Consider the following 16,887-nt stretch of genomic DNA (forward strand, 5'->3'; position numbering starts at 1 on the left):
AAAAAATCCACGCCACTGAAGTTAAGTTGGAAAAATATTTTTTAAAAAATCCACGCCTCCGAAGTTAAATTGGAAAAATATTTTTTAAAAAATCCACGCCTCTGAAGTTTTGTTGGAAAAATATTTTTTAAAAAATCCACGCCTCTGAAGTTTAGTTGGAAAAATATTTTTTAAAAAGTCCACGCCTCTGAAGGTAAGTTGGAAAAATATTTTGTTTTAAAAACCCACGCCTCTAAAGGTTAGTTGCAAAAATATTTTTTTAAAAAAATCCACGCCATTGAAGTTTAGTTGGAAAATATTTTTTTAATAAATCCACTCCTCTGAAGTTTGGTTGGAAAAATATTTTTTAAAAAAAAAATATTTTTTTAATAAATCCACGCCTCTGAAGTTTGGTTGGAAAAATATTTTTAAAAAAAAAATATTTTTTAAAAAATCCACGCCACTGAAGTTTTGTTGGAAAAATATTTTTAAAAAAAAATATTTTTTAAAAAATCCACGCCACTGAAGTTTTGTTGGAAAAATATTTTTTAAAAAATCCACGCCTCTGAAGGTTAGTTGGAAAATATTTTTTAAAAAACCCTATCATCTGAAGTAAAGTTGGAAAAATATTTTTTAAAAAATCCAGGCCTCTGAAGGTTAGTTGGAAAAATATTTTTTAAAAAATCCTCGCCTCTGAAGGTTGGTTGGAAAAATATTTTTTTTAAAAAATCCACGCCTCTGAAGGTTAGTTGGAAAAATATTTTTTTAAAAAATCCACGCCTCTGAAGTTAAGTTGGAAAAATATTTTTTAAAAAATCCACGCCTCTGAAGTTAAGTTGGAAAAATATTTTTTAAAAAATCCACGCCTCTGAAGTTAAGTTGGAAAAATATTTTTTAAAAAATCCACGCCTCTGAAGTTAAGTTGGAAAAATATTTTTTAAAAAATCCACGCCTCTGAAGTTAAGTTGGAAAAATATTTTTTAAAAAATCCACGCCTCTGAAGTTAAGTTGGAAAAATATATTTTAAAAAATCCACGCCTCTGAAGTTTAGTTGGAAAAATATTTTTTAAAAAGTCCACGCCTCTGAAGGTAAGTTGGAAAAATATTTTTTAAAAAATCCACGCCTCTGAAGTTAAGTTGGAAAAATATTTTTTAAAAAATCCACGCCTCTGAAGTTAAGTTGGAAAAATATTTTTTAAAAAATCCACGCCTCCGAAGTTAAATTGGAAAAATATTTTTTAAAAAATCCACGCCTCTGAAGTTAAGTTGGAAAAATATATTTTAAAAAATCCACGCCTCTGAAGTTTAGTTGGAAAAATATTTTTTAAAAAATCCACGCCTCTGAAGTTTTTTTGGAAAAATATTTTTTAAAAAATCCACGCCTCTGAAGTTTTGTTGGAAAAATATTTTTTAAAAAATCCACGCCTCTGAAGTTTTGTTGGAAAAATATTTTTTAAAAAATCCACGCCTCTGAAGTTTTGTTGGAAAAATATTTTTTAAAAAATCCACGCCTCTGAAGTTTTGTTGGAAAAATATTTTTTAAAAAATCCACGCCTCTGAAGTTTTGTTGGAAAAATATTTTTTAAAAAATCCACGCCTCTGAAGTTTTGTTGGAAAAATATTTTTTAAAAAATCCACGCCTCTGAAGTTTTGTTGGAAAAATATTTTTTTAAAAATCCACGCCTCTGAAGGTTAGCTGAAAAAAATTTTTCCTATGAGAAGACCATCTGGTTTTTTATGAGAAGGCTATTTCATCTTCTATAAGAAGTAGATCTACTACTCTTCTATGAGAACACCTAATGATATTCTATGAGAAGGACTTCAGGCTTTCATAAGGAAGACCTACTGAACTTCTATGGCATCATGGTATTTATATAGTTGTCTAGTTGTCTCAAATAAGAAGACTTATTCGTCCTATAGGATGACTAATTGGTAGTCCATGAGACGACCTGCCGGTGTTCTATCAGAAACCCTGCTGGTCTTTTATTAGACCCTTTTGAGATATTCTACTAGCCTTTTGTGAGAATAACACAGATTTTCTATAAGAAAACTGACTTCTGGGCTTCTTAAAGAAGAAAAGTATTTCTTCAATGAGAAGACAACTTACTGCCTTATCATTAAGAAACAATTGATTTTCTATTGGAAGGCAAATTATCTTCGTATTAGAAACCCCAAATGCTGAAACGTCATTGTTTTTAAAATGGCTCAATTTGTGTGTCATAACAGCGACATCTAGAATTGTTTACAAAAACTAAATTGATGCTGGGAGAGAGAGCATGATCTGTCTATGCAAATCTCTTTATAAATAATCAGCTGTTTTTCTTCTTCAAAACAAACAGCACACGAATGCATGCCTGCCTATGGAGTAGAGGCGAATAGAGTGTAGAAGGCAATTAAGGAAAACAGAAGCAAAAGAACAACATTTCAAGAATATGGTGGAATAACAAATTTAAACAAATAACAAATTTTAGAAAAGCAGAAATATAAACAATCTACAGTGGCAATAATTTATAACCATTTATTTTATTAAAAGAACCCCTAAACCATAAATATGGCATTTTTGTGTCCAGTTCGAATGAGGCGTGACAAAAAGAAGGGTATGTATAGATAAAAAAAAAAACAAGTTATGTGTGAAAGATTTGGGAATAAAACAAAAGACTTAAGACACATACTTGCCAGAGATTGAAACAAACAAATGACTGAAGTAACAAAACCTTTTTTCCATTTTTCTTCCACACTTTTCAGCCACAAATGCAAATATCGAACGTGATTTACCCTTACCAGGTGTTACAGTTGGCCTAGGTCGCATTACTGGCTCTTCCAGCATTGAAACCTTAGTACGTGTGGGCATTGAAAAGGAACATGGTCTAAGTCCCGATTCCAAAATGGTTGTTCTACATGATTTCACGCCATGTGTGGATGATGAATTGGAAGTGAAGCGTGGACAAGTTGTTAACATTCTGTATCGTGAAAATGATTGGGTCTATGTTATTGGTGAAGATTCGCGACAAGAAGGTTTCATACCCTATTCCTATTGTGCTCCCTATAATACCCAATTGGCTGATATGGCAATTAAAAAGAAATTACCTCGAGGCGAAAGTGGTGAACACAGTGAAACTATTCCCCTAATCAGTGCGAATGAAAACAACAATAAATTGGATTTAATTGAGGAGGTCAATCAGGCGGCATTAAAAAATGCCGTTGCGGAATTATCATCACCTCTACTAATGGATGGCGGCGGCGGCGAATGTACACCATTTCACAAGGAGCCTAATGGTCGATACATTGTCCTTTACACTTTTATTGCACGCGATGAAAACGATTTATCTGTAGAGCGTGGAGAATTTGTTACTCTGCTAAATCGTGATGATGTTGATTGGTTTTGGATTGTTCGTAGCGATGGGCAAGAGGGTTTTGTACCCTCTGTTTTTATATATCCCGCTGATAGTGTGTTACAAACACAACAGAAGCTAATGGAAAATACTTTAAGTAAATCGAATGGACAAATTTCAACAGGATCTGGAGCGACACAAGGAAATTTGAATTCCTTAAGCCAACCTGTGACATTGCCCAGTGGTAATGGTAATAGCAATGGTGTGGAAAATTCCCTACAGCCATCAGCGCAGCAACAGACTCAACAGAGCGGCCAAAATTCTTCAGCTCAAATTCCGGCCGATGATGTTCGTTATGGCACGGAACTGGTAATGCTGTACGATTATAAGGTAAGAAAGACTCAAGCCCTAATTTTTTTTAAATATTTATTATTTTCCTCCTTCGTTTTTTCCTTTCGTCTATAAGACCAGAAAGGCTTCTCAAAGAAAGCCAGAAAGTCTTCTCATAGAAAACCAGCCAGCTTGTCTTCTTATAGAGGACCAGATGACCTTCCATACAAGTCCAGAAGGTCTTCTCAAAGAAAAAGACAAGGTCATACAAGATCTACAAAGGAGCCTTCTATAGAACAGAAAGTCTCCACAGGAGACTTCTATAGAATAGAAACCAGAAGGTCTTCTGATAGTATATCATAAAGTCTTCTTATATTGGACCAGAGTGTAATCTCAAAGAAGACCATAGAATTGAAGGTCTCCAGAGGAGACTTCTATAGAATAGAAGGTCTCCAGAGGAGACTTCTATAGAATAGAAGGTCTCCATAGGAGACTTCTATAGAATAGAAGGTCTCCATAGGAGACTTCTATAGAATAGAAGGTCTCCATAGGAGACTTCTATAGAATATAAGGTCTCCATAGGGGACTTCTATAGAATATAAGGTCTCCATAGGAGACTTCTATAGAATATAAGGTATCCATAGGAGACTTCTATAGAATAGAAAGGCGGAATAGGAGACTTCTATTGAATAGAAGGTCTCCATAGGAGACTTCTATAGAATAGAAGGTCTCCATAGGAGACTTCTATAAAAAAGGTCTCCATAGGAGACTTCTATAGAATATAAGGTCTCCATACGGGACTTCTATAGAATATAAGGTCTCCATAGGACACTTCTATAGAATAGAAGGTCTGCATAGGAGACTTCTATAGAATAGAAGGTCTCCATAGGAGATTTCTATATAATAGAAGGTCTCCATAGGAGATTTCTATATAATAGAAGGTCTCCATAGGAGACTTCTATAGAATAGAAGGTCTCCATAGGGGACTTCTATAGAATAGAAGGTCCCCATAGGGGACTTCTATAGAATAGAAGGTCTCCATAGGAGACTCCTATAGAATAGAAGGTCTCCATAGGAGACTTCTATAGAATAGAAGGTCTCCATAGGAAACTTCTATAGAGAAGGTCTCCAGAGGAGACTTCTATAGCATAGAAGGTCTCCATAGGAGACTTCTATAGAATAGAAGGTCTCCATAGGAGACTTCTATAGAATAGAAGGTCTCCATAGGAGACTTCTATAGAATAGAAGGTCTCCATAGGAGACTTCTATAGCATAGAAGGTCTCCATAGGAGACTTCTATAGCATAGAAGGTCTCCATAGGAGACTTCTATAGAATAGAAGGTCTCCATAGGAGACTTCTATAGAATAGAAGGTCTACATAGGAGACCTCTATAGACTAGAAGGCCTCCATAGGAGACTTCTATAGAGTAGAAGGTCTCCAGAGGAGACTTCTATAGAATAGAAGCTCTCCAGAGAAGACTTCTATGGAACAGAAGGTCTCCACAGGAGACTTCTATGGAATAGAAGGTCTCCATAGGAGAATTCTATAGAATAGAAGGACTCCATAGGAGAGTTCTATAGAATAGAAGGTCTCCATAGGAGATTTCTATAGAATAGAAGGTCCCCAGAGGAGACTTCCATAGAAAAGAAGGTCTCCAGAGCACTTCTATAGAATAGAAGGTCTCCAGAGCACTTCTATAGAATAGAAGGTCTCCATAGGAGACTCTATAGAATAGAAGGTCTCCATAGGGGACTTCTATAGAATAGAAGGTCTCCATAGGAGACTTGTATAGAATATAAGTTCTCCATAGGAGACTTCTATAGAATAGAAAGCCTCCATAGGAGACTTCTATAGAATAGAAGCTCTCCATAGGAGACTTCTATAGAATAGAAGCTCTCCATAGGAGACTTCTATAGAATAGAAAGTCTCCATAGGAGACTTCTATAGAATAGAAGGTCTCCATAGGAGACTTCTATAGAATAGAAGGTCTCCATAGGAGACTTCTATAGAATAGAAGGTCTCCATAGGAGACTTCTATAGAATAGAAGGTCTCCATAGGAGACTTCTATAGAATAGAAGGTCTCCATAGGAGATTTCTATAGAATAGAAGGTCTCCATAGGAGATTTCTATACAATAGAAGGTCTCCGTGGGAGATTTCTATACAATAGAAGGTCTCCGTGGGAGACTTCTATAGAATAGAAGGTCTCCATAGGAGACTTCTATAGAATAGAAGGTCTCCATAGGAGACTTCTATAGAATAGAAGGTCTCCATAGGAGACTTCTATAGAATAGAAGGTCTCCATAGGAGACTTCTATGGAATAGAAGGTCTCCATAGGAGACTTCTATAGAATAGGTCTCCAGAGGAGACTTCTATAGAATTGAAGGTCTCCAGAGGAGACTTCTATAGAATAGAAGGTCTCCAGAGGAGACATCTATAGAATAGAAGGTATCCATAGGAGTTTTCTGTAGAATAGAAGGTCTCCATAGGAGATTTCTATAGAATAGAAGGTCTCCACAGGAGATTTCTATAGAATAAAAGGTCTCCATAGGAGATTTCTATAGAATAAAAGGTCTCCATAGGAGACTTCCATAGAATAGAAGGTCTCCATAGGAGGCTTCTATAGAATAGAAGGTCTCCATAGGAGACTTCTATAGAATAGAAGGTTTCCATAGGAGACTTCTATAGAATAGAAGGTCTCCATAGGAGACTTCTATAGAATAGAAGGTTTCCATAGGAGACTTCTATAGAATAGAAGGTCTCCATAGGAGACTTCTATAGAATAGAAGGTTTCCATAGGAGACTTCTATAGAATAGAAGGTCTCCATAGGAGACTTCTATAGAATAGAAGGTCTCCATAGGAGACTTCTATAGAATAGAAGGTCTCCATAGGAGACTTCTATAGAATAGAAGGTCTCCATAGGAGACTTCTATAGAATAGATGGTCTCCATAGGAGACTTCTATAGAATAGAAGGTCTCCATAGGAGACTTCTATAGAATAGAAGGTCTCCATAGGAGACTTCTATAGAATAGATGGTCTCCATAGGAGACTTCTATAGAATAGAAGGTCTCAATAGGAGACTCTATAGAATAGAAGGTATCCATAGGAGATTTCTATAGAATAGAAGGTCTCCATAGGAGGCTTCTATAGAATAGAAGGTCTCCATAGGAGACTTCTATAGAACAGAAGGTCTCATAGGAGACTTCTATAGAATTGAAGGTCTCCGTAGGAGACTTCTATAGAATAGAAGGTCTCCATAGGAGACTTCTATAGAACAGAAGGTCTCCACAGGAGATTTCTATAGAACAGAAGGTCTCCACAGGAGATTTCTATAGAATAGAAGGTCTCCAGAGGAGATTTCTATAGAATAGAAGGTCTCCAGAGGAGACTTCTATAGAAAAGAAGGTCTCCAGAGGACTTCTATAGAATAGAAGGTCTCCATAGGAGATTTCTTTAGAATAGGTCTCCATAGGAGACTTCTATAGAACAGAAGGTCTCCATAGGAGATTTCTATAGAATAGAAGGTCTCTAGAGGAGACTTCTATAGAAAAGAAGTTCTCCAGAGCACTTCTATAGAATAGAAGGTCTCAATAGGAGACTCTATAGAATAGAAGGTCTCAATAGGAGACTCTATAGAATAGAAGGTATCCATAGGAGATTTATATAGAATAGAAGGTCTCCATAGGAGATTTCTATAGAATAAAAGGTCTCCAGAGGAGACTTCTATAGAATAGATGGTCTCCGTAGGAGACTTCTATAGAATAGAAGGTCTTCGTGGGAGACTTCTATAGAATATAAGGTCTTCGTGGGAGACGTCTATAGAAAAGAAGGTCTCCAGAGGAGACGTCTATAGAAAGGAAAGTCTCCAGAGCACTTCTATAGAATAGAAGGTCTCCATAGGAGACTCTATAGAATAGAAGGTCTCCATAGGAGACTTCTATAGAATAGAAGGTCTCCATAGGAGTTTTCTGTAGAATAGAAGGTCTCCATAGGAGACTTCTATAGAATAGAAAGGCGGAATATGAGACTTCTATAGAATAGAAGGTCACCGTAGGAGACTTCTATAGAATAGAAAGGCGGAATAGGAGACTTCTATAGAATAGAAGGTCTCCATAGGAGACTTCTATAGAATAGAAGGTCTCCATAGGAGACTTCTGTAGAAAAGAAGGTCTCCATAGGAGACTTCTATGGAATAGAAGGTTTCCATAGGAGACTTCTATAGAATAGAAGTCTACTTAGCAGTTCTTTTATCCTTCTTTTTTATATTCATTACAAAATTCATTTTTAAGATTAAAAAAAGACAACGTTAAATCTTTTTTTAATTTTAAAAAATTAAAAAACGCGGTTATTGAATCCTTATTTTTAAATCTTAATAAAACCCTATTATTTATTGCAGTAATCGAATCCTACTACCTATTATTAAAAATTATATTCAAAAATATATATTTGTTTTTCTTTTAGGCTCAAGCTCCCGATGATTTAAGTGTACGTCGTGGTGATTGGATATATGCCGATTTGAATAATCAAACAGTTGATGGTTGGCTGTGGTCGTATGCACCGAAAACCAGAAAATATGGTTTCATACCCAAGGCATATGCCAGGCCGCCGGCCATGACAAGCCTCTAAAAACACGTGTCACTTACAAAAAAGTTACAATGAAATTGCATTTATTTTAATTATTACATTTTTTATAATACTTTTTATTAATATAATATTTCTCAGCAGCTAAATATAATTATATTAAAAATATATAATGTGTGTACAATTATTCTCTTTGTTATTTTTGTATGTTTGTATGTATGCGAGTGGTAAAAAAAAAGTCTTTTGAGACAAAATATCTACATACATATTTATTTTATTTATCTTTGCATATAAGGTCACTTTAATTATTATTATTATTATTATTGTTGTAGTTTTAATTGCTTATACATTTTAAAAATTAAAAAATTTCAATCTTATTATTAAATTAACTATTTATAAATTACAGATGGGGGGAAATTAAAATTAGTCTTATTTTATTACAGATTGAAGATTATTGTATAAGATTCAAATTAGACAGAAATCCACTTTTGTTTTTTTTTAAAGCATACAATTTTTCACACTTATAACAAGTTTCGAGAATTGTTTTGCTTAACAAAAAGTGTACATTTTCGAGATACCAACTAAAAAGAACAGAGAAAAAAGTATTGAAATATTACAATTTCTTTGCAATGTATATAATATCACTTAAATATTTTAAATACTTTTATAAAAAACTATAAAGAAGATATAAGTTTTCTTTTTTGTTAATGATATACCAAACGAATTATGCTCAACATAATGTGTTTGTATATCAAAAACAATCCCAACTACTTTCATAGTAAATTTAAAGTATGTTTTTTGTAAACACCGTTTGATTTTATTAACTATGTGATCAATTTGGACGAAAAAGGTCCAAACGTTGCTTAGCATCCTTATTTAAAAATTATATCTAAACATTTTGTGTGTTTATGTTTGTGGGATTCACTGTTTCGTTATTTTCATTATCTTAGGCATTTCCATTTGTGGGATTTATATTTAGGGTGCTGAAAAAAAAAGAAAAGATTTTTTTTTTTTTAAATAAAAAATTATAGAAATTAGAACAAATAAATAGGAACAAATATGGAATAAAAAGGAGACTGTCTTTGTGGATAGACAAGCTGTTTAAAGCAATGACATTCTTAAAACTACCACTGGTATTTTTCGGACAAAATCTCTGCACAAGTTTCCATTTCGCATGCAAAACAAGTCCGAATTTGTGTGAAGCAGTTCGCAGAGGGAAATTCGAAGAGAACATTTGGGTTTCCAGACGAATTCGTTTAGAAATCTAGAAAAGAAAATTCTGGGGGAAATCTGGATTTTCGTAACAATCTCGGACAAAACCCTGAAGATATATTCGAAACCGATAGAAAATAGAATCCTTTTCGGAGATTTGTTTCGAGACTCTGACAAACTTCGGGACAAATTCTGAAAAAGACTATGAACATTGTAGTTTCAGAATCAGCAAAAACTTCCCAGGTGTAAGCACCTTCCATTTAAAGTTGCTTCAAGAACACCGTGATAGCCAAAAAAACTTTAAACAAGTAAAAAAGTGTCAGTCGGCTTTGCCAACAGATATATACCCTCAGCCAATGTGAAGTGAAACATTCACCTACGGACAGAGCGAATGTATTTAAGGTCTCTTCAGAATTTTGTGGCCCTTTTTGGACATTTGAACTTGCCGACAAAAATGTGGATTAGGAATTAACTGCACTAAGACACAAATGTTGAACCTTTGTGGGGGGAGGTACCCTTAGGGAGGACCGATATGGGCCTCTTTAGAAGTTAAACTAATTTTTGACCATTTGAACCGGTATTGCCCCATGAATCTAAGTTTGGATAACATATGACGAAGACCAAATGTTGGACAAAATCGGTTGAACAGTTCGAGAGTTATCGTGTTCTCCGACAGCCACATATGGTGACATTACGAAGGCCAAATTTTGGACCGAATCGGCAGATCCGTTCGAGAATTATCTTGCGCTCCATCCAATACACACGGTGTCATAAGGGCTTTTTGCATCTTTCAGGCTATTTTCTCAGGAAGTATGGACTTGCCCCTGATGAAACTTGTACCGTCGTATGGGGGGCAATGAATACAAGTTGTTGCAACAAAAATCGAAGCGATTCGAAAGCAGCTCCTAATCTGAACTTATCCTAAATTTTGTGTGGGAGGTACCCGAAGGAGTGGACCGATTGAGTCTATATTGGAACCTCATTTAAGTCTTGTAAAAATTTCACGATGTGCAAAGTATGGACCAAATCGGTTACTTCCTTCAAGAGTTATCGTGCGCACAAATTTTCCGAACATTTCCGAACTTTTGTGGGGGAGGTACCGGAAGGAGTGGACCGATATAACCCATCTTCGAACTTAAACTAAGTTTGGGCAAAATATTACGAAAGCCACACATTGGACCGAATCGGTTGATCCGTTCGAGAGTTATCGTGCGCTCCAGCCAGCCAGACAGACAGACGGACGGACATGGCTAAATCAACTCCAAATTGTCTGAAACACATTTCGTCCGAACATACTTGGGGTCTAAAACCATTATTTCGATGAGTCATATTTTGCCCGTATGAAAGTGTATATACCCTCGTTAGCATAAATGCTGAGGGTATAAAAATTTGAACAAAGCGGATTTAACTGTATATCGAATATATTCTGTTGTTGTTATAACACTGTTTATTATTGTGTGTTTGCGTGTTCGTTCTTCTGCTCAATCGGGCTCTGGGGCTATCGCCAGTTCCACGAAAGTGGCTTCTTCGACGGAATGTAACCACAGATCCACTGGAGTTAGATGAGTAGGTTTGTCATGGCAGTTGGTTTGCTGGGCAGATGTTTTGCACGGTGCTATCGATACTTCTCCAATATTAATTTAAGAGACTGCAATATCCTTTGAGTAGTTGAGCCAAAACTACTCTGGTTTGTCGTGGTAGCAGACGCTCCTCAGCTGCGATATATGGGGGATGTACTCCGAGGACTTTATTCACACTCGAGTTGGGTAATCTAGTTCCTTGTACTAGTTCCAAAACGTATGAGTAACATCATAAAATATAACGCGTGGTATTAATATGGTACAAGGACAACAAGGTTTCTTTATCTGCACCACAAGTGTTGACTTGTTTCTACATTTCAGTTTGTCGCAGATAGTTGCGGCGTTCGCGGACGACGTGAACGTAGTATCGAATGTGACCCCTAGAATTTTGGGCAGTTTGTGTTCGGAATTATGCTTCCGTCGACCACGATATTCAATTCACTTCTCACCTGTGCCGTCCATGTGTTGAACAGAGTGGCGGAAATCTGCATATTCCTCGAATGGAAAAGATGGTAAGATCGTTTAAATAGTTGTTCAGTCTTTCACAGATGTCATCAGGATAGGTACCCGTCGCCAGGATCGTGCAATCATCCGCATACGTTACGATCTCGATGCCATCTGGAGGGGACGGAATGCAGGAGAGGTAGAGGTTAAAGAGTTCCGGAGATATCACCCCACCTTGGGGAACTCCCTTTTTCACTCTACGAGGTTTGAACTTCTTGTTCCTGAATTACACGTACGACTGGCGTCCACACATATTATTTACTATCCAACGTTTCAAGCTTGGCCGGAGGGTTGTCTGCTTATTGTCCTCAAACAGCGTGGAGTGCCTGACTGTATCAAAGGCTTTTGATAAGTCAAGCGCCACCATCACTGTTCTATCGCACGGCCGTCTCTGGTTGAGTCCTTGACAAATATGTGTGGTAATGGCGTGCAGTTGTCGTGCTGTCCATGCTGATGATCGGCAACTAGATAGCTATTTCTGATACTGGGGAGGCCTGTACGGTTCACTTTTGCTGGCATCCTTGCCTGGCTTCAGTAGCGGGACCACCCTGCCCATTTTCCAGACTTCGGGAAGAATGAGGGTGAATAGCGACAAGTTGAGAACTTTAGTGAGATATTCCACTCCCGGCTCATCCAGCTGCTTCAGCATTACCATAGAGATTCCATCAGGGCCCAACGCTTTGGATGATTTAACGTTCCTGGTGGCATTGGCAACATCATCCATTGTTAACTGTGGTGGTTCCTCCTCGGCAGGAAGAGATCTGATGCGACGTAATACTCTTCTCTTCGCCCTGTCACTCTCGGAGTGCTCGACAAACTGTCGATTGAAATAACTTGCGCACCTCTTCGGGTCAGTCAACGTAACGTCGCCAAACGTGACTGAGGTCCTATCTTCCCTTCTTCCAGGGTTCGAGAGTGACTTAACCGTTGCCCACAATTCACCTATACCGGCTCCAATGTTATAACTCTTCAGATGATTTAACCACTTGTTCCGCTTATGCTCGCCGACCAGCCTGTTAACTTCCAGTCTCAGCACCCTGACTATGGGGTCATTGGGGTTGGTTCGGCGAAGCTCATCACGCTCATTTGCTAATCCCATCGCCTCTGCTGGGGAGTTTGGTCTTACTTCGGGTATTCGGCCAGCAGGGATATGGCGAACGGCTGCAGCAGTGATGATGTCTCGGAACGTCCTTTCCGCTACCCGATTAACAGAAGGATTGGGCACTTCTCTGAAGCGGTGATTGGTGAACTCTCTCGAAACGCGGCCAATCAGCTTTCTTATGATTGACGAATGTGCGGCGTTCAGAGGCAATGAAATCAGGTGGTCTGCTAATGGAGACAATTATGGGGAGATGGTCTGATCCAAGGGAAATAACGGGTTGCCAGGTAACGTCATTTGTCAGACCAGGTGACACGATGGTTATGTCTGGCGAACTGTGACACTCTCCTCTAATTCTGGTAGAGGCGTCCTCATTGACCGTGCAAAACGTAGAGCTGTCAATCTGCTCAGCCAGCGCTGTACCTCTCTGGTCGTTTCCGATGGCCGAATGCCACATCTCGTGATGCGCATTAAAGTCCCCCAGGACCAGACGATTATGACCTTCCAAAAGCGGGCTAATGTTAGGCACGTAATCTGAGATACAGCTATTTCTCGGCGGGATGTACACGTTCAGCAACTCTACCTTGGCCGTTCCACACCTGACTGCTACCCCCATACATTCCATGTACGGTTCATTAGAGACAGGCTCAAGCGAGATAGATCTGTATTGGTCAGACTGGTGCAATAGGAAAGCTAATCCCCCACCTCCACTTCTGGTGCGATCCTTCCTTAGCACGTTGTAACCATCGCAACGTTGTAAGATACAGTTGTTGTTGAGCTTGGTTTCTTGCACCGCAGCGACATTGATATTCCTCCGACTCATGAAATCTACTATTTCCTCGATCTTACCTCGGAGTCCATTGCAATTAAATTGCAAAAAGGATGCATTTTCCGGGATTGGGACAACAACGGCTGGTGTTAAAGGCTGCGTGTGTTGTCAAGGGGACTGCGGGGCAGTCTCATAATCAGACGACGAGGGAGTTTCGTAATCCGATGACGACTCACTGGGGACTGTATTCACACAGCATGCAGCAACATAGTCCCTGTCGTAGTCCCTCACGTGGACATGTCCAGAGCAACCCCTTAGATGCCCCCACTCCTGACATCTATTGCATCTCACCGAAGGCTGGATGTGGGTGAAGATGCGGATGTGACAAACCGAGCACAAATATATTGATCCTGGGTTTTCCTCCGTCCCGGCACGGACCAAAAGGATTCGGATCAGGCATTCCGGGGTATACTGCTCCCAACACAGAAAAACGAAACAAATGGAAACATATGTACACTGAGGTGGCAGCCGCTGGCCGGAACAATGATGTTGTGTAGTTCCGGGTCAATCCGGTACAAAGAACCCGCTGCCGTGGGATTGATGCTGTCCGATATAGTCATCATCTTCGAAATTGATTTAAGTATGAGATCAATATCATAATGTGTAAAGGTTAGAATAATGTAAGTCAGGCATTTTATTTAGTGAACGTACTATTTTCGAGCTTTCGGGCCATTATGTCAGGATGTAAGGAACTATCCACAAGGACTACATTCGGTAAAAATTTCAAAACGATTCTCCAGCAGCCCTTATACTGCACTTAATCCAAAATATTTGGGCTTTTATTGGGTAGGTAACCAATATAGTCCATCTACCAGCCAAAGTTTCCAACAAATCGGTTACTGCCTTCAATAGATGACGTGTTAACCGACCTGACATATGGCTAGATGTGCTCCAAATTGTCTGAAACGGAGTTGGTCTTAACATATCTCTCATATATTCAAAGAGTGGCATAACTTGAAAAATGCGTTTATATTGCGTCAAATTTTCATGTTGATAGCTCTAAAACTCAACGAACTACAGCTGATATACTAGGAGGTTGACATAAATCAATAAAACAGTTTTTTTGAGTTTATGAAACACTAACACAATTCAATTCAAATTCAAACTTTTTAAGTGGAAAATTCAAATTTCAATGGTTAACTTAATGCGTGTTTTTTTCGAAACTCCAAACCACCATTATTTCAGGAAATCTCTGTAGCCATAAAACTATGGATATAAAGAATAAAACAGAAACATTATAAAATACTTACTTTAGCATATCTTTCAATTGCTCCTTCTCTTGATGGACATCACGCAGTTTCTGTTGTAGTTGTAATATCAAATCATTTTTATTGTTTATTTGCATTTTCAAATGAGCAATTGTTTCTTCTTGAGCCTCAAATATTGCCTACAAAATAAAAAGAAAATAGGGAAATCGATAAGTAGTCGTGCAAACAAACAATTAGTTATCAAAAAACAAGACAAAGTTAAGCCATCTGATAAAACAAATAGTCAGAGACATACAATCAGATAATGTGACGAAGGGTTTTGGAAAGAAAATATTACTCATTTATTTCTAAATTATCTATTTTTGTAAAGTAAATACTATCTGCACGGCGCCAGATGGTTTATGTTAACAATTAACACCCTATTATTATAAACGAGACAAGTAGTGCGTCTCGTTGTGCATAATATGTAAGTAGATAATATTTCAGAAGATACCAAGTCACTTTTCATCAAGAATGTATCGCCAAGACTAAATGTTCACTTTGCTTTTCTGTCTCGTAGACATTTGCTGCAAGAAAACTTGTCTAAAGTAAATCAAATGTTTCTACCCTTTCCAAAAAGTAAAGCTAAAACAATTCCGTACTTACCCTACACTCTTCCATTGATTCCGAATATGTTGGTGGTTCATCTAAACAGAAGAACTCCCTCACCAGCTGACACTTCCGCAACTCCTCTTTACTCATGATAGAATTGACAAACATTTGCAGGCCTTGGATACGATTGTCCAGAAACACGGAATTGAAATTATCACCGAATATCTTTTTACGCGGTAAATTCAATGTGAGATGGGGAAATGTTTGCTTCAGCTTTGTGTTGAGACGTACAAAGTCTGTATAACGTCTCAGCACCAGCCAACAATCATTTGTATGCGGATTTTCCACACGCAGTTTATAGACGGTAAAACGTGCTCTCTCCTCCATGACCTCATAACCAATAATGGGTATGCGTAATATGCTATTTGGATCAACGGGTGGTACCGAATGGCCCAGACCACTTATCGATGAAGAAGTCATTTCACTTGTGGACATTGAATTTGTACGTTGAGTTCTTCTGTAATTGCCCTCACTCATGCGTCGTTGCGCAGGAACACCACCACCACCACCAGGGCAGTGAGACATCACATCTATGTGATGGTGTGATGAGGCATATGAAGATTGGGTTAGGTCACGATGGGATCTTGCACCACTTAACATGTTTGTGTTAGATTGTTGCGTGTGGCTTGGTGTTATTACAGATGATTGTGACAAACGTTTAATATTGTTATTGTTGTTGTTATTATTGTTACTGGCAGTTGAAGCTTGATAGTTGTGTGTTGAAATGGTTTTGAGGCAAACCTCGGATTTTGCATTCAACAAAACACCTTGTTTCAATTGATTTTGGCTACTTAGCAGTTTGTCGATATCACCTTCTGATTTGGTTCTTACCAAACGAGCGGCCTCCAAGCGTCTTAACGTTTCCGAAGGTTCGCCGAATTCCGGGTTTGAATGTGTCAAACGGCCCAGCAATTTATGTTGTTGTTTTAGATTACTTAACGAATGATTATTGTGCTTTTTAATGGATGTCTGTAAGGAACCTCCTTCAGCTGCGGCGGCAGAGTTGCCCACTCCAACTTGTTGCTGTCGCTGTTTTGCTCCCTTAATTGTTTTTGTTAATTTCCTAAATAGATTTGTACGACCGCTTGCACTCGAAACAGAAGAAGGGGGCAAAAATTGATTCTCGCGCTTTTTGATAGCACGCAAAGACATTTGGTATCAACCCCCAAATTAATATCTCAGGCGAAGAAATGTTGTTTGTTGTACGTTATTTAGGAAACAATAATAGTGCGAATATTAGAAATTTGCATAAACAATGAGATACGGGTTATGATGACGGCATCACACATTGAACTCTGTTGTTTTCCAACTCAAAAATAAAACAAAAGAAAACGAATCACAAACTTCTCCAGTTGCTGCTGAAACGTGGGTGGTCGGTCCTTCAGCTCGCTCCAAAATATGTGTAAATTTGTAAAATAAGTTTTGGAAATAAACGAACAAAAAAAATTATAAACCAAAAAATAAATCAGGAAAATGAAAATTGTTGCTCTGTTGTGCTGCGACACTGAGTTGTTTTTCTTTTCTGCTACTCGAAAAAAGGTAGGGGTACCCAGGCCGACTTTGACTTACGACTTTTTGT

General features: G+C 38.0%; 2 protein-coding genes across 3 annotated transcripts; one reads left to right on the forward strand and one right to left on the reverse strand.

The window, feature by feature from the left end:
- The first annotated feature begins 2,356 nt into the window (after positions 1-2,356).
- On the forward strand, positions 2,357-8,398 carry Dlish (Dachs ligand with SH3s). The gene is made up of 3 exons (XM_073957612.1): positions 2,357-2,576; positions 2,725-3,701; positions 8,106-8,398. The coding sequence occupies exons 1-3, from the start codon at positions 2,531-2,533 to the stop codon at positions 8,268-8,270; spliced, it is 1,188 nt and encodes a 395-aa protein (XP_073813713.1). The 5' UTR covers positions 2,357-2,530; the 3' UTR covers positions 8,271-8,398.
- Positions 8,399-8,417: 19 nt separating this feature from the next.
- Snx16 (sorting nexin 16) lies at positions 8,418-16,887 on the reverse strand. Of its 2 annotated transcripts, XM_073957610.1 has the most exons (3): positions 15,303-16,887; positions 14,700-14,836; positions 8,418-9,208 (listed from the first exon to the last, which is right to left on the reverse strand). In XM_073957610.1, exons 1-3 carry the CDS (start codon positions 16,458-16,460, stop codon positions 9,172-9,174), a joined length of 1,332 nt encoding a protein of 443 aa, XP_073813711.1. In that variant the 5' UTR covers positions 16,461-16,887; the 3' UTR covers positions 8,418-9,171. The 2 variants fall into 2 exon arrangements, with proteins under 2 accessions (XP_073813711.1, XP_073813712.1); XM_073957611.1 differs by lacking the exon at positions 8,418-9,208 and having other exon boundaries at positions 14,696-14,836; positions 15,303-16,839.

The sequence above is a fragment of the Musca autumnalis genome, unplaced genomic scaffold (genome assembly GCF_047663935.1).
Source record: "Musca autumnalis isolate F117 unplaced genomic scaffold, ASM4766393v1 scaffold_5, whole genome shotgun sequence".
Lineage (NCBI taxonomy): Eukaryota > Metazoa > Arthropoda > Insecta > Diptera > Muscidae > Musca > Musca autumnalis.